This window comes from Xyrauchen texanus, chromosome 29 (assembly GCF_025860055.1).
Source record: "Xyrauchen texanus isolate HMW12.3.18 chromosome 29, RBS_HiC_50CHRs, whole genome shotgun sequence".
Taxonomy (NCBI): Eukaryota; Metazoa; Chordata; class Actinopteri; order Cypriniformes; family Catostomidae; genus Xyrauchen; species Xyrauchen texanus.
The window spans coordinates 26923471-26939432 of NC_068304.1; the positions used below are offsets into that span (position 1 = coordinate 26923471).

General features: G+C 38.7%; 1 protein-coding gene across 2 annotated transcripts in view; it reads left to right on the plus strand.

Annotated features, from left to right (window-relative positions):
• Window positions 1-15962, plus strand: part of LOC127623187 (transcriptional coactivator YAP1) — a 52615-nt gene that overhangs the window by 24872 nt on the left and 11781 nt on the right. The window contains exons 3-4 of one of the 2 annotated variants that reach the window (XM_052097506.1): window positions 9303-9421; window positions 10747-10860. In XM_052097506.1, coding sequence (XP_051953466.1) covers window positions 9303-9421; window positions 10747-10860 — 233 coding nt within the window. The remainder of the gene's footprint in view (window positions 1-9302; window positions 9422-10746; window positions 10861-15962) is intronic. The other variant, XM_052097507.1, reaches the window with a different exon arrangement.

The window sequence follows — 15962 nt, forward strand, 5'->3', positions numbered from 1 at the left end:
TTTGGTTATTCAGAGCAGATCGACATGGTAACTAAGCCTCAACCAATGGCTTGATTTTAGACCATGTCTATCTGTTTTTCATGGGAGTGTGTTCAGAAAACCAAAGGTGCAGAATTTATACATTAAACCTTTATATTACATTTATATTTACTAAAAATTCACAATAAGATTGAAAACAGAAAATGTTGATGCATTGACAAGGCTATCAATTTTTTTTTTACTTTCACAAGGAGGAAGAGACACTGCTGTTAATCGACCAATGCAGATAATTTCAAAATGGCTCAACAATATTAGCCAATTTGTAGGTCTGGCTGATATATTAGTCTATCGCTAGTCAAAACATGCAAATCTCAAAGCAATCTTAAACGTTTTCGGTGGCAAAAGCCCTCTTAAATAGATAAAGAAAGAAGAACTGGGGGAAAAGAAGCAAATGAATAGCATTTAGGGTTTTGGGTCGTAGCTTGGTCTGAGCCTTTGTCCAGCAGGTGAAAGCTTTGTAAAAGTGGCGCCAGATTGTTAAAGAGTCTGACACTTCAGTGTGTTGGAACAGGCAGCGAGAAAAAGAAACCTCCTGAGAGGAGACCCACAACTGACCCTGCCTGAATGTACAAGCCCTCGTCTGAGATGGAGAGAGAGGACTTTTCCTGTGCTAGCTCTCAATCTTAATCGAGAACGAGTCCCAACAAAGCAATCATTAGAAATGCCTTTACACCAAGTGTTGTAGCCTGTTCTTACTGTCGAATAGACATGAGAGTAGTGTTATTTTGCAAAAGAGAAGTTCCTCAACCACTTTCTATTGAACTTACACTTGAATCTATCAAAGAAATCTAGTGTTTTTGCTTTTTAAAATGATTGTTCACCTAAAAAATTGAAAAATCAAGTCGTCTTTTTTATTTGTATTACGCTTTTCACATAGTTTCAAAGCAGCTTTACAGAAAAAATATGCATTAACAGAAACTTTAACTGTAGTACCTATAAAGTCTTAGTCGTCATTGTGTAGTTTGATTAAATATGATTGTAAATTTGTGTATAAATATAAATAATTAAATAATAATTGTATTTATAACCCCAGTGAGCATGCCAAAGGCAACTGTGGCAAGTAACACACAACTCCACAAGATGTTGGTTAATGGAGAAAAATAACCTTGGGAGAAACCAGGTTCACTGTGGGAGGCCAGTTCGCCTCTTGCTAACAGCATAAATATAATTGCCATATATATAAGCCAATATTGCTTATTTATTTGCAGTGCAAGTCATGGTTTAAAATGAGTAAACTAAGTGTGTGTTAAGGGCCAGTGTTACAAAAATATTTTGTAAGAACTGTTAAGATTAATGACTAATGTCTTGAAGTTCATCATGGATTAACTGCAGAGGTTCACATAGATGGCTAATGAAGGCTTTCGTTTGCATTTATTTGATATTCTATGTATTCCATTTCAAGAGTGTAGTCCATCATTAGAGCAAGAGGATGCAGGCAGAGATGAGTGAGATGCATTGTAGTTCAACCTGCTGGTCAATTCGGTGAGGTATATTCCAAGGTTCAGGCTGTGGCATATGAAGTATCCCATGTATTTTGGTTGGAGTTGACACCAGTTCATCCTCTTTAAGTCCATCGTAATTGACTGAAGTGATCTCTGGCTGACACCGGCTGCATTTAGTCTTCATCACTCAGTGACATGTAGCAGTGGAGTCTAACACCAAGCAGGAACAGAGCTGGATCTGGCCAGTTCTGGTGACCTAGGGACAGGAATCTGAGGCTGGGATAAAAATAGAATAATATTAGCATAGATGCCATTCAATTTTATGCAGAGTTATAGATCATGATAAATGTTTCTGGTTCCGGCAGACCTAATTGAAACCGCCTAATTGTGAGTTAATGGATAAATTAGGTGTTTGCCTGGCTAAATAGATGAGTCTTTAGTTTAGACTTAAACTCTGTGAGTGTGTCTGCATCCCAAACAAGAGAATGTCGTGATCTATGGTGTCGAAGGCAGCACTAAGATCTAAAAGCAATAGAAGAGAAATGTAGCTGCAATCAAATGATACGAGCAAGTCATTTGTAACTCTGATAAGTAAAGTCTCTGTACTCTGGTGGGGCCTATATCTTGACTGAAAGTGTCAATATATACCATTTCTCTATAGAAATTAACATAGTTGTGAGGACACTAACTTTTCTATTATTTTTGACTTAAATGGGTGATTTGACAAGGTCTATAATTAGCCAGTTATCCAAGGATCAAGCTGTGGCTTCTTAATAAGCGGTTTGATAACTGCCATTTTAAAGTTTCTTGGGACATGTCCTAAGGATAGCAAGGAGTTAATAATATTAAGAAGAGGTTCTGAGATTACAGGGAATACCTCTTTTAAGATTTAGCCACAGTACTGAATAAACACCTAGGATTGTTGTTGTTATTTTCTATGATTTTACTAAAATATGATGACCTGGCTGCTTTGTGCTCCATTTTCCAAGCTGCTCTCTTGAGAGCATCAGTGTGATCATTGTATAATGATGTGGGGCTTTTTTCTTAAAATTTTCTTTCATCGAAGGGGGGTGAAACTATCAAGAGTGCTAAAGAAGACCGTATTGAAGTTTTCTGTTATTACACAAAGTTCTTTTAGACTTTGTGGCTTGCTAAGTATATGAGATAGATATGGAAGATTATTAGTGAAGCTATCTTTAGTGGTTGAAAGAATAGTGCTACCTGAACAATAGTGTGGTGTACATTGAGTAACATTAGCTGATTGCAGCATACAAGAGACGAGGTAATGATCTGAGATGTCATTGCTCTACGGCTGAATTAAAAAAGTAAAAATTCTCCCCAGTTTGGAATGCCCAATTCTAAGTCCTCATGGTGGCGTAGTGATTCCCCTCAATCCAGGTGGCGGAGAATCTCAGTTGCCTCCGCGTCCGAGACCCTCAGTCCGCGCATCTCATCACGTGGCTTGTTGAGTGCGTTAATGTGGAGACATAGCACGTGTGGAGGCTTCACGCTAATCTCCATGGCATCTGCACCCCACCGAGAGCGAACCACATTATATCAACCATGAGGAGGTTACCCCATGTGACTTTACCCTCCCTAGCAACCGGGCCAATTTTGTTGTTAGGAGACCTGGCTGGAGTCACTCAGCACACCCTGGATTCGAACTCGCAACTCCAGGGGTGGTAGACAGCTTCTTTACTTGCTGAGCTACCCAGGCCCCCTGCGACTGAATTTCTAATGTATCAACTCCACATGTCTAGCATATGATTTTGGCGATGAGTTGTCCTGTCACATTTTGTCTGACTCCAAAGAGAGTTGAGAATATCGATAAATGCTAAATTTTCATTATCTATGTGAATGTCGAATTCACCAACTAAAAACACTGGACACAATGGGGAAAAACTATTGGTGTGGATTTTTGCCACTAACCGATAGTTCCAGAAATCTGGTATCGGTGCTGATTAATCGGCAAAACCGATATATCGGTTGACCTATACTACCCGCATACGAAACAATATCTACCAGCTTCTCTTTCTCATTGACCTCCACTAGCATTTGGATGCATGTCTCTAACTTATTAATCTTCTCCGTCAGCCTGACTAATTCCTAAAATGTATTTATCGCATGTAAATCCCTCAAAGCTGATGGGAGAAGCTATAGTAAACATGTGGCATGTAATGCAGAAAGCAACAACATGAGCGTATGCCATGACTTACTGCAATTTTTTGTTGTTGTTGTTTGTTCCCGAGCGTCGCGGGTTTGAGGTCGATGTGAATCCCTTACGCAATTGTTTGTTGTTATGGTTGTTCTTGATGAGCGGTGCTTTGAGATCAATGCAATAAACCGTGTAACACAGAGGAGAAATCGGATGCACACGGAAATATGCACTAAGTTCAATCGCAATAAGAGAATAATGCGGAAAAAACCTGATACGTGCTGAAAAATGGCAGAGATTAAAAGCTGAAAACAGATAGATAAGCAACGCTAAAAAAAGCTTGCAGGCTACAAACACAGACTCGAGCTATGCACCAGCAGGAACGGGAAGTGATGGGAAAGGAGTTCTGAAAAAAAATATTTCATAACTTTCATAGGTTGTTCCAAACCTTTAAGATATTCTTCTGTGGTTGATAGGCAGAATTATGGCTTCAGTCACCATTTACTGTCATTATTAGGAACAAAATGCAATGAAAGTGAATGGTGACTAAGACTAACATATTGCCTAACATCTCTTTTTGTGTTCCACAGAGGAAAGAATGTCATGGGTTTGGAACAAAATGAGGGTGAGGAAATGATGGCAGAATTTAGCTTTTTGGGTAAACTGTACCTTTTAACTTTCAGTGTTATTTACCTTAAGCAATAATCTGCATTTAAACCCATAATCTGGAATGGCTTTATCATACCACCATCAAACATTGAGCTCACACCTGATAAAAACACGTCACCTCTGGCACGCATGTCTTTGAACCACCCACATCATCCCAAAATCTGCTCGTGAATTACGTGCTTGTGCCTTCAGGATATTCAAAACATTCTCTTGGAAGGTCTGAATAAAAACCTTTTTGTAAGAGATTAGCGACTGCAGTGTTTAGGAAGGAGGGAAAGGGTGTCAGGTTTGATCTTTTGGAAGCTGTGAGATTAGATAAAAGAAAAAAAAATTCTCTAGAATTTTAGAGAAATTTTAAAAGGAACCCAAAACTTTTAAGTGTCGTCATATACTTACCCTCATGTCATTCCAAACACATGAAATGCAAACAGAGTTATTTAGCTTGTCTAGAATGTCCTGTCCAAGCCACTCTTTGTTGAGTGGCTTGGACTATCCTATTTTTTTAATTTTTTTTATTTATCCTTTATTTAACCAGGAAAAAAACCCATTGAGATTAAAAATCTTTTTTGCAAGGGAGACCTGGCCAAGATAGGCAGCAAAATTACATCACATCATTACATACGTACAAAGACACACAAATGAAAGCCAATTATGCAGTTACAATGTAATCTCAATAAAAACATTGACATGTGAGGGAGTCCAACTCAAAGCATCTCATTCTCAACTTAAAAACACTCAAAGGAAACAATTTACTAAGTTTTAAGTTGTTCTGCAGCAGATTCCATGTAAAGGAATGATGTGATCCTATGATGTTTGTTATTCCAGTCTGTTCCAAGCACGTGCACTCACCCCTTAATTCACCCATTAGAATGCCGCTTATGCGTTTACGTGAGCATTAAAGGCCTATTCACACCAAGTCAGTTTTTTTTGTTTCGAATGTTCATTCCAAACGAGATTTGTACAGTAACAATGCTAACTTTTTCTCAGTCCGGAAAAAAACAAACAACTATCTGTAAAAAAAAAAAACTTTTTTTTAATTTGTCGGACCCGATGTGCATAGCGCCATAGTTACTAATATAGTGCTATGCACATCGGGTCCGACAAATCATCTGCAGATAATTCGAAGGTTTTTTTATGGATAGTTGTTTTGTTTTTTTTTATGGACTGGGATGAAAACCGACTGACCAATGAGATAACCGCTTTTTGTCAGTCGCTGCAGCTGTTCAGTCCAGCGTGTTTGTGGCTCTAATCAACAACACCGGCATACGTGCAGCTGATACACAGCCCTGAATATTATATAATTAAAAATAAATAGTTAATTATCCCTTTGTACTGCAAGTATAACCCTGTTCTTTTTTTGAAAGTCTGCTTATGCCTCCTACACACTACACAAATTTCATAGATGTCAGATTGTGGTACCGTGCATATTACACAACTGTCTTTCTTGTCATGGAAGTCGTAGGGTTTTCAAATTACACCAGGAATCGGCGACAGGACAGAACACATTACAAAACATTTCACTATTGACGAATCCTTGTCGACTGCCTGGACTCCAAATTACGTTTCACTGCAGAGTACACGCGAGAAGTGATATGAGATACGAAAAATCATGTAGTGTAAACTCAGCATTATGTTTATTTGTCTTTACGTTTTCACTGTGCCCGTAATGTTCATTAAACATGCATTAAAAAATAGATAATGTTTATTAAACAGGCATTAAAAATAGCAGCGAGTTTCAGCAATTCGTTTGCACTGTGTCATAGAAAATCCCAGAGCAATAATTTTAATAAAGACTGAGTGCAGAGGTATTTATTTTATATTCTTTTAATACTATGCATCATATTTTATAATATACCTGTTATTGTACATTATTCCATGTGTGTTTATATCACAGTACCTTGTATTATATTATCCAGACATTAATCCAGGCATTATAAAAAGAGAAGTTGGCTTCAGGTGTCCATTTGTAATATACTCTAAGCAAAATACATGTGCAAATAAATATCCAACAGCACTCTGCTCATCTCATTCACATAAAGATCCCTGATTATATACTCTTCAAAATGCATCAACACCATGGAAAGAACATAATGAAACAGTTATACCAAATTAGGTAAATAAAGGCTTTAACAATGTTCATTACATTAATCTCTAACAGCTGAAGGTGCGGACAGGAGACTGGTATAACAACAGAACAGCAACAGAGTCGTATACTCTACAGGAGTGAATTCGTTTTTAGTTTTAAAAAAAAATTACGGACTCAAGTCAAGCCATTTTTATTTGTATAGCACCTTTCAAAACAAACATCGTTTCAAAGCAGCTTTACAAAGGATTAGGCATTAACAAAAAATAAAACTGTAATGTCTATTACAGTTTTCATTGTGTAATTAGATAAAATGTGATTGTGAATTGTTTTGAAAGATCTTAAGTTCTTACAGAAAGTTCTTAAATAATCATTGTATTTATAACCCCAATGAGCAAGCCGAAGGTGACTGTGGCAAGGAACACAAAACTCCAAAAGATGTTGGTTAATGGGAGCAAAATATCCTTGGGAGAAACCAGGCTTACTGTGGGGGCCAGTTCCCCTCTGGCTAACATCATGAATATAATACCAATATTACTTATGTATAGTGCAAATCATGGTTTAAAACTAATAAACTAAGTAAGTGTTAAGGGAGAGTGTTTAAACATAGATTTTGTATGAATTGTAATATTAATGGCCAATGTCTTTTGAAGTCCATCCTGGATTTACTGCAGAAGTTCACATAGATGCAATTGTCCTTGTTAATTGGCTGATGAAGGCTTTTGTTGGCAATTGAGTCTATGTATCCCATTTGAAGAGTGTAGTCCATCAATAGACCGAGGTGATGCAGGCAGAGATCAGTGAGGTGCATCACAGTTCAACCTTTCCGGTAATTTCGGTGAGGTTCGGTGTGGTCCATCTTAAGTCCAAGGTTCAGACAATGGCATATCCCATGTCTTATGGTTGGAGTAGGCATGAGTCCTGAGGTTGAGACAGGGAAACAAATAAAATAATATTAGCATAGATGCCATTCAATTTATTGCAGAGTTATAGATCATGATTAATATTTCTGGTTTCTGGTTCCGGCAGACCAAACTAAAGCAGCCTAATTGTGGGTTGAATGATAAATTAGGTATACGCCTGGCTAAATAGATGACTCTGTGTGAATACACCTTTTGTCAGAGGTTCGTCTTGCAAAATCATCACGGATTTGGTGTCAACGGGCTTTAATCCGCATTCTCCCAAAGAAACCTAGGCGTGTTAAATAACTTTCTCTTAATCCCTTATGCATGTAAGCAAATCAGTGTTCTTGTTTACATGATGTTTCAGATCGCTGTTTTCTGCAAAAACCCTGGAATTAACCATTTTCTTAAGTGCATGGTCAGTGAAAGTAAACTGTGACCACCAAGGCTGTCCCTGGTCCCCATAAAAAGAAAAAAGGAAATTTCATTGGTTTGGAACAGTATTAGGTGTGTAAATGATCACACAATTTAGATTTTTGGGTAAACTATTCCTTAAGATTTAAGTTGATGCAAGTGCTGTTATTCTGTATGTGTGTTGAGATTAAGCTGAAAAGGCTTTAATTCTCTGGCAGTAATTATCCAAGCTCCACATGTGACAAACTGCTTTAACCTTTAATTGTGGCAAACTGTGGTGAAAGAGATAAAAAAAAAAAAAACACTCATCCTTACAGGAACAACTGTGTCAACCAGTGCTGCTCTCCCTACCACCCTGCTGTCTGATAATATTCTGAATAAACAAAAGAGTGTAAGCCTGGTTTAAGTTGCTCCCTTTGGTCTTGATTATTCATTGTCCAGTAACCGTGTAATTTATTACTGACTTTACACAGTAATTGGTGATTTCATGTACATATTCAGTCCACTGTTCACAGACAAATCACATGTAAACCAGGTCAAAAGTCACCCTGTGACCTACAGTTATCCACACTCCCTCCCTTCTCCTCCACAGTAATATATGAGTAAATCTGAAACTAATGTAAGTGGTAGGCTAATCATAAAGGTTACGAAATAGACTTTCATAAGACACTATTTTTAGTGGCCTGGCTGACAAATGAATTGGATTTCTTTGGGTAACAGGACAGACCATCATTTACACAGAACTTGTAGAAGGTTATGGAGTTGTTTGGTTCATACTCGCATTTGCTTATGCAGATTAATGGACTGAAATGCTGTCCAAATGGATCTCTGTGTACTGAGGTTTACATAAATTTGGTATAAATTCCACTCGCTGGGGTTTTATATTATAAAGGCACTCAGTTTGAATCAAATAAACCAATGTGGGGTATGGTGGTTTACATTACAGTGCACTCCGCTTAAAGCATTTTTGTTAATTTATCTTTTGTTCTCTTTGTTCTCATTGATAGAGAGTTCCCATACTAATGGATAACAAGGAAACATCAGAGTTTCTTATATTTTCAAAGCTGTGTTTTGCAAGCCTGGATGTCTATGGTACATAGTTTATTGGATTGTGATTAGATTTAGTCCTCTGATTTATTCTGTTCTTTTTTTATTAACAAAGTCAGTCCAGAATCAGTTCTAGAGTTTTCATTAAACATGGATATTAAATATCTTATCGGGTTTTAGATATTTTACCTGTTATTATGTTTTAAAGGGATCGTGCTTTAGTCAGTTTTCAATAAATTGGTCAAACCAGTTCACAAATTTGTCTAAATAATTAATTAGCAAATCGGTCTACAATGATTTTGAAAAAACATAAATGTCTGAAAAGACAATGGAAATTATTTGGTGAAAACATTTGAGGGCCCTAAAAATGCATCATTTATTGTGGAATTTGTTTCAAAACCTTGTAAGCTGCCTACATAGACAGCACTTTTAGATGCATCCAAAAGCCCAACATGCTGTTTAGGTAGGCAACACGCTCGTGTTTTTAGACACATAGCCACAATAGTTTTTGTGTATTTGTCACACTTATATCTGTCTATGCCTCCCTGTAGCCATCATGACCAGACGACTACCTGGCAAGACCCTCGTAAGGCGCTCCTTCAGATGAACCAAGCCACTCCACCCAGTCCAGTGCCTGTGCAACAACAGAACATCATGAATCCGGCCTCAGGTCAGCAGACACTCATTATGTATTACAAAGTACACTCTTAGTTGCAGCAGTCTCATGGTAATTCTAAGGGTGTAGAAGTCCCTGTATACATCCCGCCCAACCCCGCCTCACTTAGCAAATGCAGAAACCTTATCAGGGATATGAAGCTGGCAGACGAATGCAAATGAATGCATATGAATGGCACTTAGGTTAGAAGTGTCTTGTTTGTAGCTCTCATGGAGGGACAATAGTGACCTGGGTGTCCAGTCCTGGAGTTTAGCCTGGGAGGTTTAAAAGGGAACTCTGGCAAGACCAGTCCTGTTCAGAATTTTTAGGTGTTTCCTCTGTCACTTAAATGTCTTTGGACAACAAAGACCTTTGGTCCCTTATTAACCTAAAAAGCATAACATTGTAGTCCCCTAATTTTCTTATCTAGATTACTAGGCCTGCACAGCACATTATCTTCGCCCGCATCATTGATGCACAAATACAAACACCCATCATTCATAAAATTATACACATTCCCCACCCCTTGCATGTCCATTTTGGGAAATTTGACAATGCTATACCTTACTACTCAGTTTAGTTTAGCACAATTTAGCAGATTTAAATCCATTCCGCAGGATTCTACTTATTTTTTGCAAATCACTGCTGAAATTGGGGTGGGGGTGGGGTAGCACATTCTGTGTGGAACTTCAGATTACCTATATAATTGGTTTCTGTTGTTCATAGTGGAAATTAAGAAAATCCATGCGTTTAATTTTAAGCCCAAAGTATGCTTCCGTTTTGACACGAGCGCTTGGCGTCAGCATAGTCGAATGCTCACCTATCAAAGTATACTTCATTTGACTGCCTGCATACACAGGTTGATTGACGCTTGCTTGCTACAACTGCTATGAGATCCTTGACTATTTCTTTTCAGGAGTTTAGACCCATAAAGATGTCTTTATATTCCTTCAGACTCGAGTAATACAAATGTAGGTATCTACTTAACTCTTCACACATGATGTGCACATCCACTGTTGTTGTTTCCACCTTCGTCTCCTGTAGTTTATCTGTGATAACATCTTCTAACGCTTCTTCGTGACAGCAATGGCTCAATGGTGAGTGTTGCCACCTTGTGGACCCACTTATTAGTGCAAATAATTCCAGGCGCATGTGCATTCTGCGTGTTCGGAGTACGCGCGGTTAGAAGAACTGGTGAGCACGTGCTCAGTGCTCGAACACTCTGCTGATGCTGAAATTTGCATCACTCGTCCGTACGCAGAAACATCTAGCGTTCGCGTCTGACCGAAGTATACTTTGGGCTTTAGAGTATTGACTGAACCCTGCCTGTTCTCTCTCAGGTCCTCTTCCTGAAGGCTGGGAGCAAGCTATTACCTCAGAAGGAGAGATCTACTACATCAATCACAAAAACAAAACCACCTCTTGGCTGGACCCACGACTCGACCCACGTTATGGTGAGCTTTAACTCCTACAAGACCCAAAGCAAATAAAAGGCTCAGCATTAATCTTGTCGTATAAAACGCTATGTTTTAAGTCGTTGTAAAATGCCTTAAAGGCACACTGTGACATGTCACTTCTTTGCGTGGCAAGCATAAACAGCCTACAGCTAGCCTATAGAGCTATATTACTTGGTGGAAGAACAGATTCAGTTTAGTATTAATAATAAATTCATCTCTTTATTTTACATTAGTGTCAACATCATATCGCTGTTCCACCATTTTACAAAGGCAGTATGTCACTCAAGGCTGTGGTTTACAGTGATTTTACCACAGTCAAGTGGGTCTGTAGGCCGGATAAGGTGGTTTACACGTTTCGTTGTCCCTTACACCCCTTACCCATGGTATAATCACTCGGTACGTTATCAAGCGCAGTTATAATCGAGCTTCATGTGTCGGTTCAAGTCTACATGACGTTGTGTGTTACCTTTGTTTTTCAGAGGATGAGCAAAATGTCACGGCAAATTGCAATCCGTTTAGCATGTATACACGCTGTACGAAGCCAAGCTACAATCGTGTTAAAGTATTTACATAACATTTCAAAAAGACAAATTATTGTATTATTTATTGTCTTGACTGAAAAACTATTTAAGTGCATGTAAGCGTACTACTGACTGTAATGCACAGTGGACTGTTTCTTTATTTTAATGTTCATTACATACAGCATAGTAAGGAGTTAAAGGCACAAAGGCAACATTACACCAACATTAAAACACATTTTTGTCATGACTCAGTTTTGACAAATTTAGTTGTTACAGAATTTTGTCTTTGCACAACAGTGTTATCTCATAATTTTTTAATGTAATTTAGTGAGTGTGTGTTTGTGGCACACTATTCAGAGCGTTCCCGCTTCCTGTGACTCATACTGAGGTTAGCCAAAACTTTTCACCTCCTGACTCTGCTATGTGATCCCTTTACTCACTCAAACTAGCTTAAACTGCTTCTGATCATGCTGCTCCCTGAACCCCCTTTATAATCCATACGCACAGACACTGAAACATATCCCAAGTAGTGCAATAGTAACGTTAATCTACTAATCTCTTTCTGCTGTTGAGATAAATGGTTCACTGACAGGTTTTCAGACTGAGATGTTTGTCCTTTTCTGCTCCTTTCAGTCCCCCTCTTTAATCTCTTTCTCTGTGCACGTAAGGCTCACAATGAGACGAAGGCTTCTACTTATGTCACTTTGAGTTACTCTCACTCAAGGTGCTTTCCCTTCATCCCAAAGAGCATTCCCTTGGGAGTCTCTCTTTCTCACTCTCAATCTCTACCTCTATCTGTGTCCAACATGTGTGAACAAGCATGTTTTTGCCCTGTTTTTGACCCAAGTTTTAGTGCGCAAATGTGCACCTAACATGAAAGTGCTTGTGGAGAAAATGGTAAACAGTCTGTGCAGGGCTAGACGAGAAAGCGAGAGAAAAAAGAAAGAGGGGTTGGGGCTGAGTTGTAGGCTCTGGCAGATGAAGCCCTTTGAAGTTCAGTGGACAAGCCTGGTGGGCCCCCGAATTACAGACGTAATGTGAGGGGGAGAACAGTGAGAAAGAGAGGGAGAAAGAGGGGTAGACATGGTTAACTCGTTCTTTGCCACAAGTTGAGAACGTTTGGGCGTTCCCATGTGGTTTTATGTAACTGCTTGTGTCTGCATTTTTTCATGGCTTCTGTTTTGTTTTTATCCCTCATCAAATGGATTTGTGACGCACATTATCTCGCCGCCGTGTTTAACTTTAAATACACAATAGACAAGAACGTTTGAATATGAACTAACTTTGAAAGTTCAAAAGAATGTTGGTACTTGCACTGCAGCAGGGAAATTAAATACACTTGCACATTGCTAACCTTTCATTTAAAGGTATGTCCCATCTGGGTCTCTGGTCGCCATTGACACTGGAGACAGTTCGGTAAAATGATCAGGGGTAGAACAGGACTGTACTCCTTTAACAGAGAACTGAAGTTTGGCCATTCTCTTTCTTTCTCTCTACCCCCCTTCCAACCCCACGTGAGGCCCAGCACAGGCAGAACTGTTCTCAGCTGCACATCTAGACAGACTTGAGTCGGTGCCAGGCCTCTCGATGCTGCAGCTCTGCTCCTAATCTGTTCCAGACCTTTTCAGTCAAAGAGATCCAATGTGAGTGGGGAGGGAGGAGGGGGCAGGCAGAGGCAGGGCCAGAGAGGGGGAAGGGAAGAGGAAAAAAGAAAGGGAGGAATAGAAGAAAACTGAAGAAAGCTCACAGGTTAAACTTGTGCCTCCGTCCTAAGTAGTGAAGAGGAAGTGAACAGACAGTGTATGATCTCCAGAGAGGAGGCCTAGTTTGACACAAATAAATGGGATCTGAATTTCATTGCATAGATAACTATCAAACCAAGTGGGCATCTGTAAATATAAGATGCTAGAACTTTTCTTAGAACTAACTTTACTTTTCTTAGCCATTTTTAACAGTTAGGTTCATTTACACTTACGCGATTTTAAGTGATCCGATTACAAAGTGGACAAACGAGACACATCTCCATTAACACCTGGTTGTAAGATGCATCGCTTTTGACCACTTGTGTTCAGATTTCAAGGGGAGAGTGTAGGGCTGCAAGTAGTGATTATTTTGATAATCGATTAATCTAACAATTATTAGAACGACTATTCGGCGATTATTGCAACGATTAATCATTAGCTCTTAATCGATTATTCTGCTTGTGTCCCGACTTAAAAAGATGTATTGAACTTGCTTACTAACAATAAAGAGGACAAAATCGTCTTTTAAAAATACCTCTAAATGACATTCACCGAATTAAAGGGGGAAAAAATACTTTATATAAGTTTAATTCAGGAAAGAAATTCACTGCAAAAAAATCCTATTGTTATCAAGTGTTTTTTAAAGGATTTTTTGATATTTTATTTTTAATATTATATTTATAATACATATTATACATTCTTAGATAACAATTTTTTTATTTTGCAGTATAGTTGCTAAAGAATTTATGTTGTTTTAAAAGAGTTTTACATATTTATATGGTAAAACAAGCCAAAACAAAAACATATTTTGTTGCAGTGTATAATGGGGCGAACACTACCTCTCTCACCTTTCTGTTCACTTCAGTCCATCTTTAACTCACAAAAAACAAACTCTCTCATATTAATAAAGCTACATATCGCCAATTTTCTCCACAATAAGAAATGCACAGTGACACATATATTATGATTCAATAAGTCACAAGCCAATACGTTATAATTTAGCTGCAGCAAGCGTGCGCGCTTAAGGGACAAGCGTCCCCGCGACAGAGTGTGCATCAGCCAGATGCAGTTTCCATCTCAAACATGATGTTTCAAACTGAATTCTTAGTTATTTTAGTGGAATACCGTTATTAAAGGAATATTCTGGGTTTAATAGAAGTTAAGCTCAATCGACAGCATTTGTGGCAAAATGTGAACTATCACAAAAATATTTTAGATTTGTACCTCCTTCCGAAAAAGTTAAAATATGGGCTAACCTACTTATAATGGAAATGAGTGGGGCCAATTTTTGGAGCGTTTAAAGGCAGAACGTTGAAGCTTATTATTTTATAAAAGCACTTACATACATTATTTTAGCTGTAAATTTGCTTAAATCCTTGTTTATATGGTCATTTTAGGGTTTATGAGAATGTAGTTGAAGTGGACAAATCTCCAAACGCTTTTAGCGTCATCCCTTTTCAACGGATCACCCCAAACCAGATTTTAATACCAGTGTAAATGAGGCCTATAAGTGTGGCCTAAATTATTTTTGGGGCCACTGTTCTTGACATTTTGTTTGGCGGAACACAAAGATCAATAATAAAGTTAAAAGCCACCCCATTTCAAAAGCAATCATGCCTTTATTTGGTGGTGACTGTATTTGAGCACAAAGGCCAAGTGGAACCTTTGGTTATCAGTCATGTGCTGCAGCCCGTTTTATCCGCTTGATTTATCTCAGTACTTCAGTGCAGGAGTTGGCACCTTGTTGGCAAGTACAAAGTGATGTCACTCTCTTGTGAGGCACTCATCTTTTCCAGAGCTGTAAGCTACTCTGACTCAATGACACACACACACTCTGTTGTATAAACACTTCACGACTCCCTAGGTACTCACCTTATTGGGAAACTGGATGACAAACTTGACATTAGTGGTTTACTTTCAGAGATCATATAGAGTTTCTCATTGTATTGATATGACTTTAGCAAAATTTTACATTTGCTGAAGTAAATCCGAGTCATACTTGCTACGTAAAACTTGCTGCGGCAGTCCTAGGGTGTTGTGTTTGCTGTGCAGTTGCTAAGGTGTTCTGTTTGTTTGCTAGGGCTTTCTAGGTTGCTTAACAGCCCAAGTCAAATGAGCCCACCCCAAGTTCGCCAGGCAAAAAAACATTAGCCCACCTCTCTTCAACAAACAATTTATGAGGTAACATGCATGTCCATAGGGCATACAGTGTGCTAAAGTTTAATACTTAAGGCAACGGTATGCAATGGTATATGTTTTTCCTACTGGTACATCTCATGCATGGTCGGGCAATCAGCCTTTCAAGGTATACTCTTGACAGCAAGCCCGTACGGATGTGTTTGACGCATGCACAGTTTCACACTACAACTGCTTTGTGGTGCTCTTTTAATATAGTCAATGGCCAGTGACATGCAAAGATGCAGACTATCCATGTGCAGCATAGTTTTTCTGTAGCACTGTGCTAATGACTAAATGTATGTCACATGGAAAATGTATGTCTACTTTGGCCTTAAGAGTTAAAGGTCAAAAGCCACTAACCCCTGTATGTGATCAGTATTCTTAACAAGCACCATTACTAATCATTGCAAATGTATTGAAGTCCTCAAGCCTTTATCAAGCCTTTTGTTATGAATATACAGCCCTCTGTATCCACTTGTATGTAATATGGCTGCCATCTTGCTTTCAGCTTGCGTCCTACTACACACTAGTCACACAGCTGACTTTTTTCAGACAGGCTTCCGACAGCTCAATGCTTGCTTTTGTGTGGTCCGCTGAGGTTTGTGTATGGTAGGATAGAGAGGCTTTTCTTCTGGACACAGATTGATTCTCTTTCCTT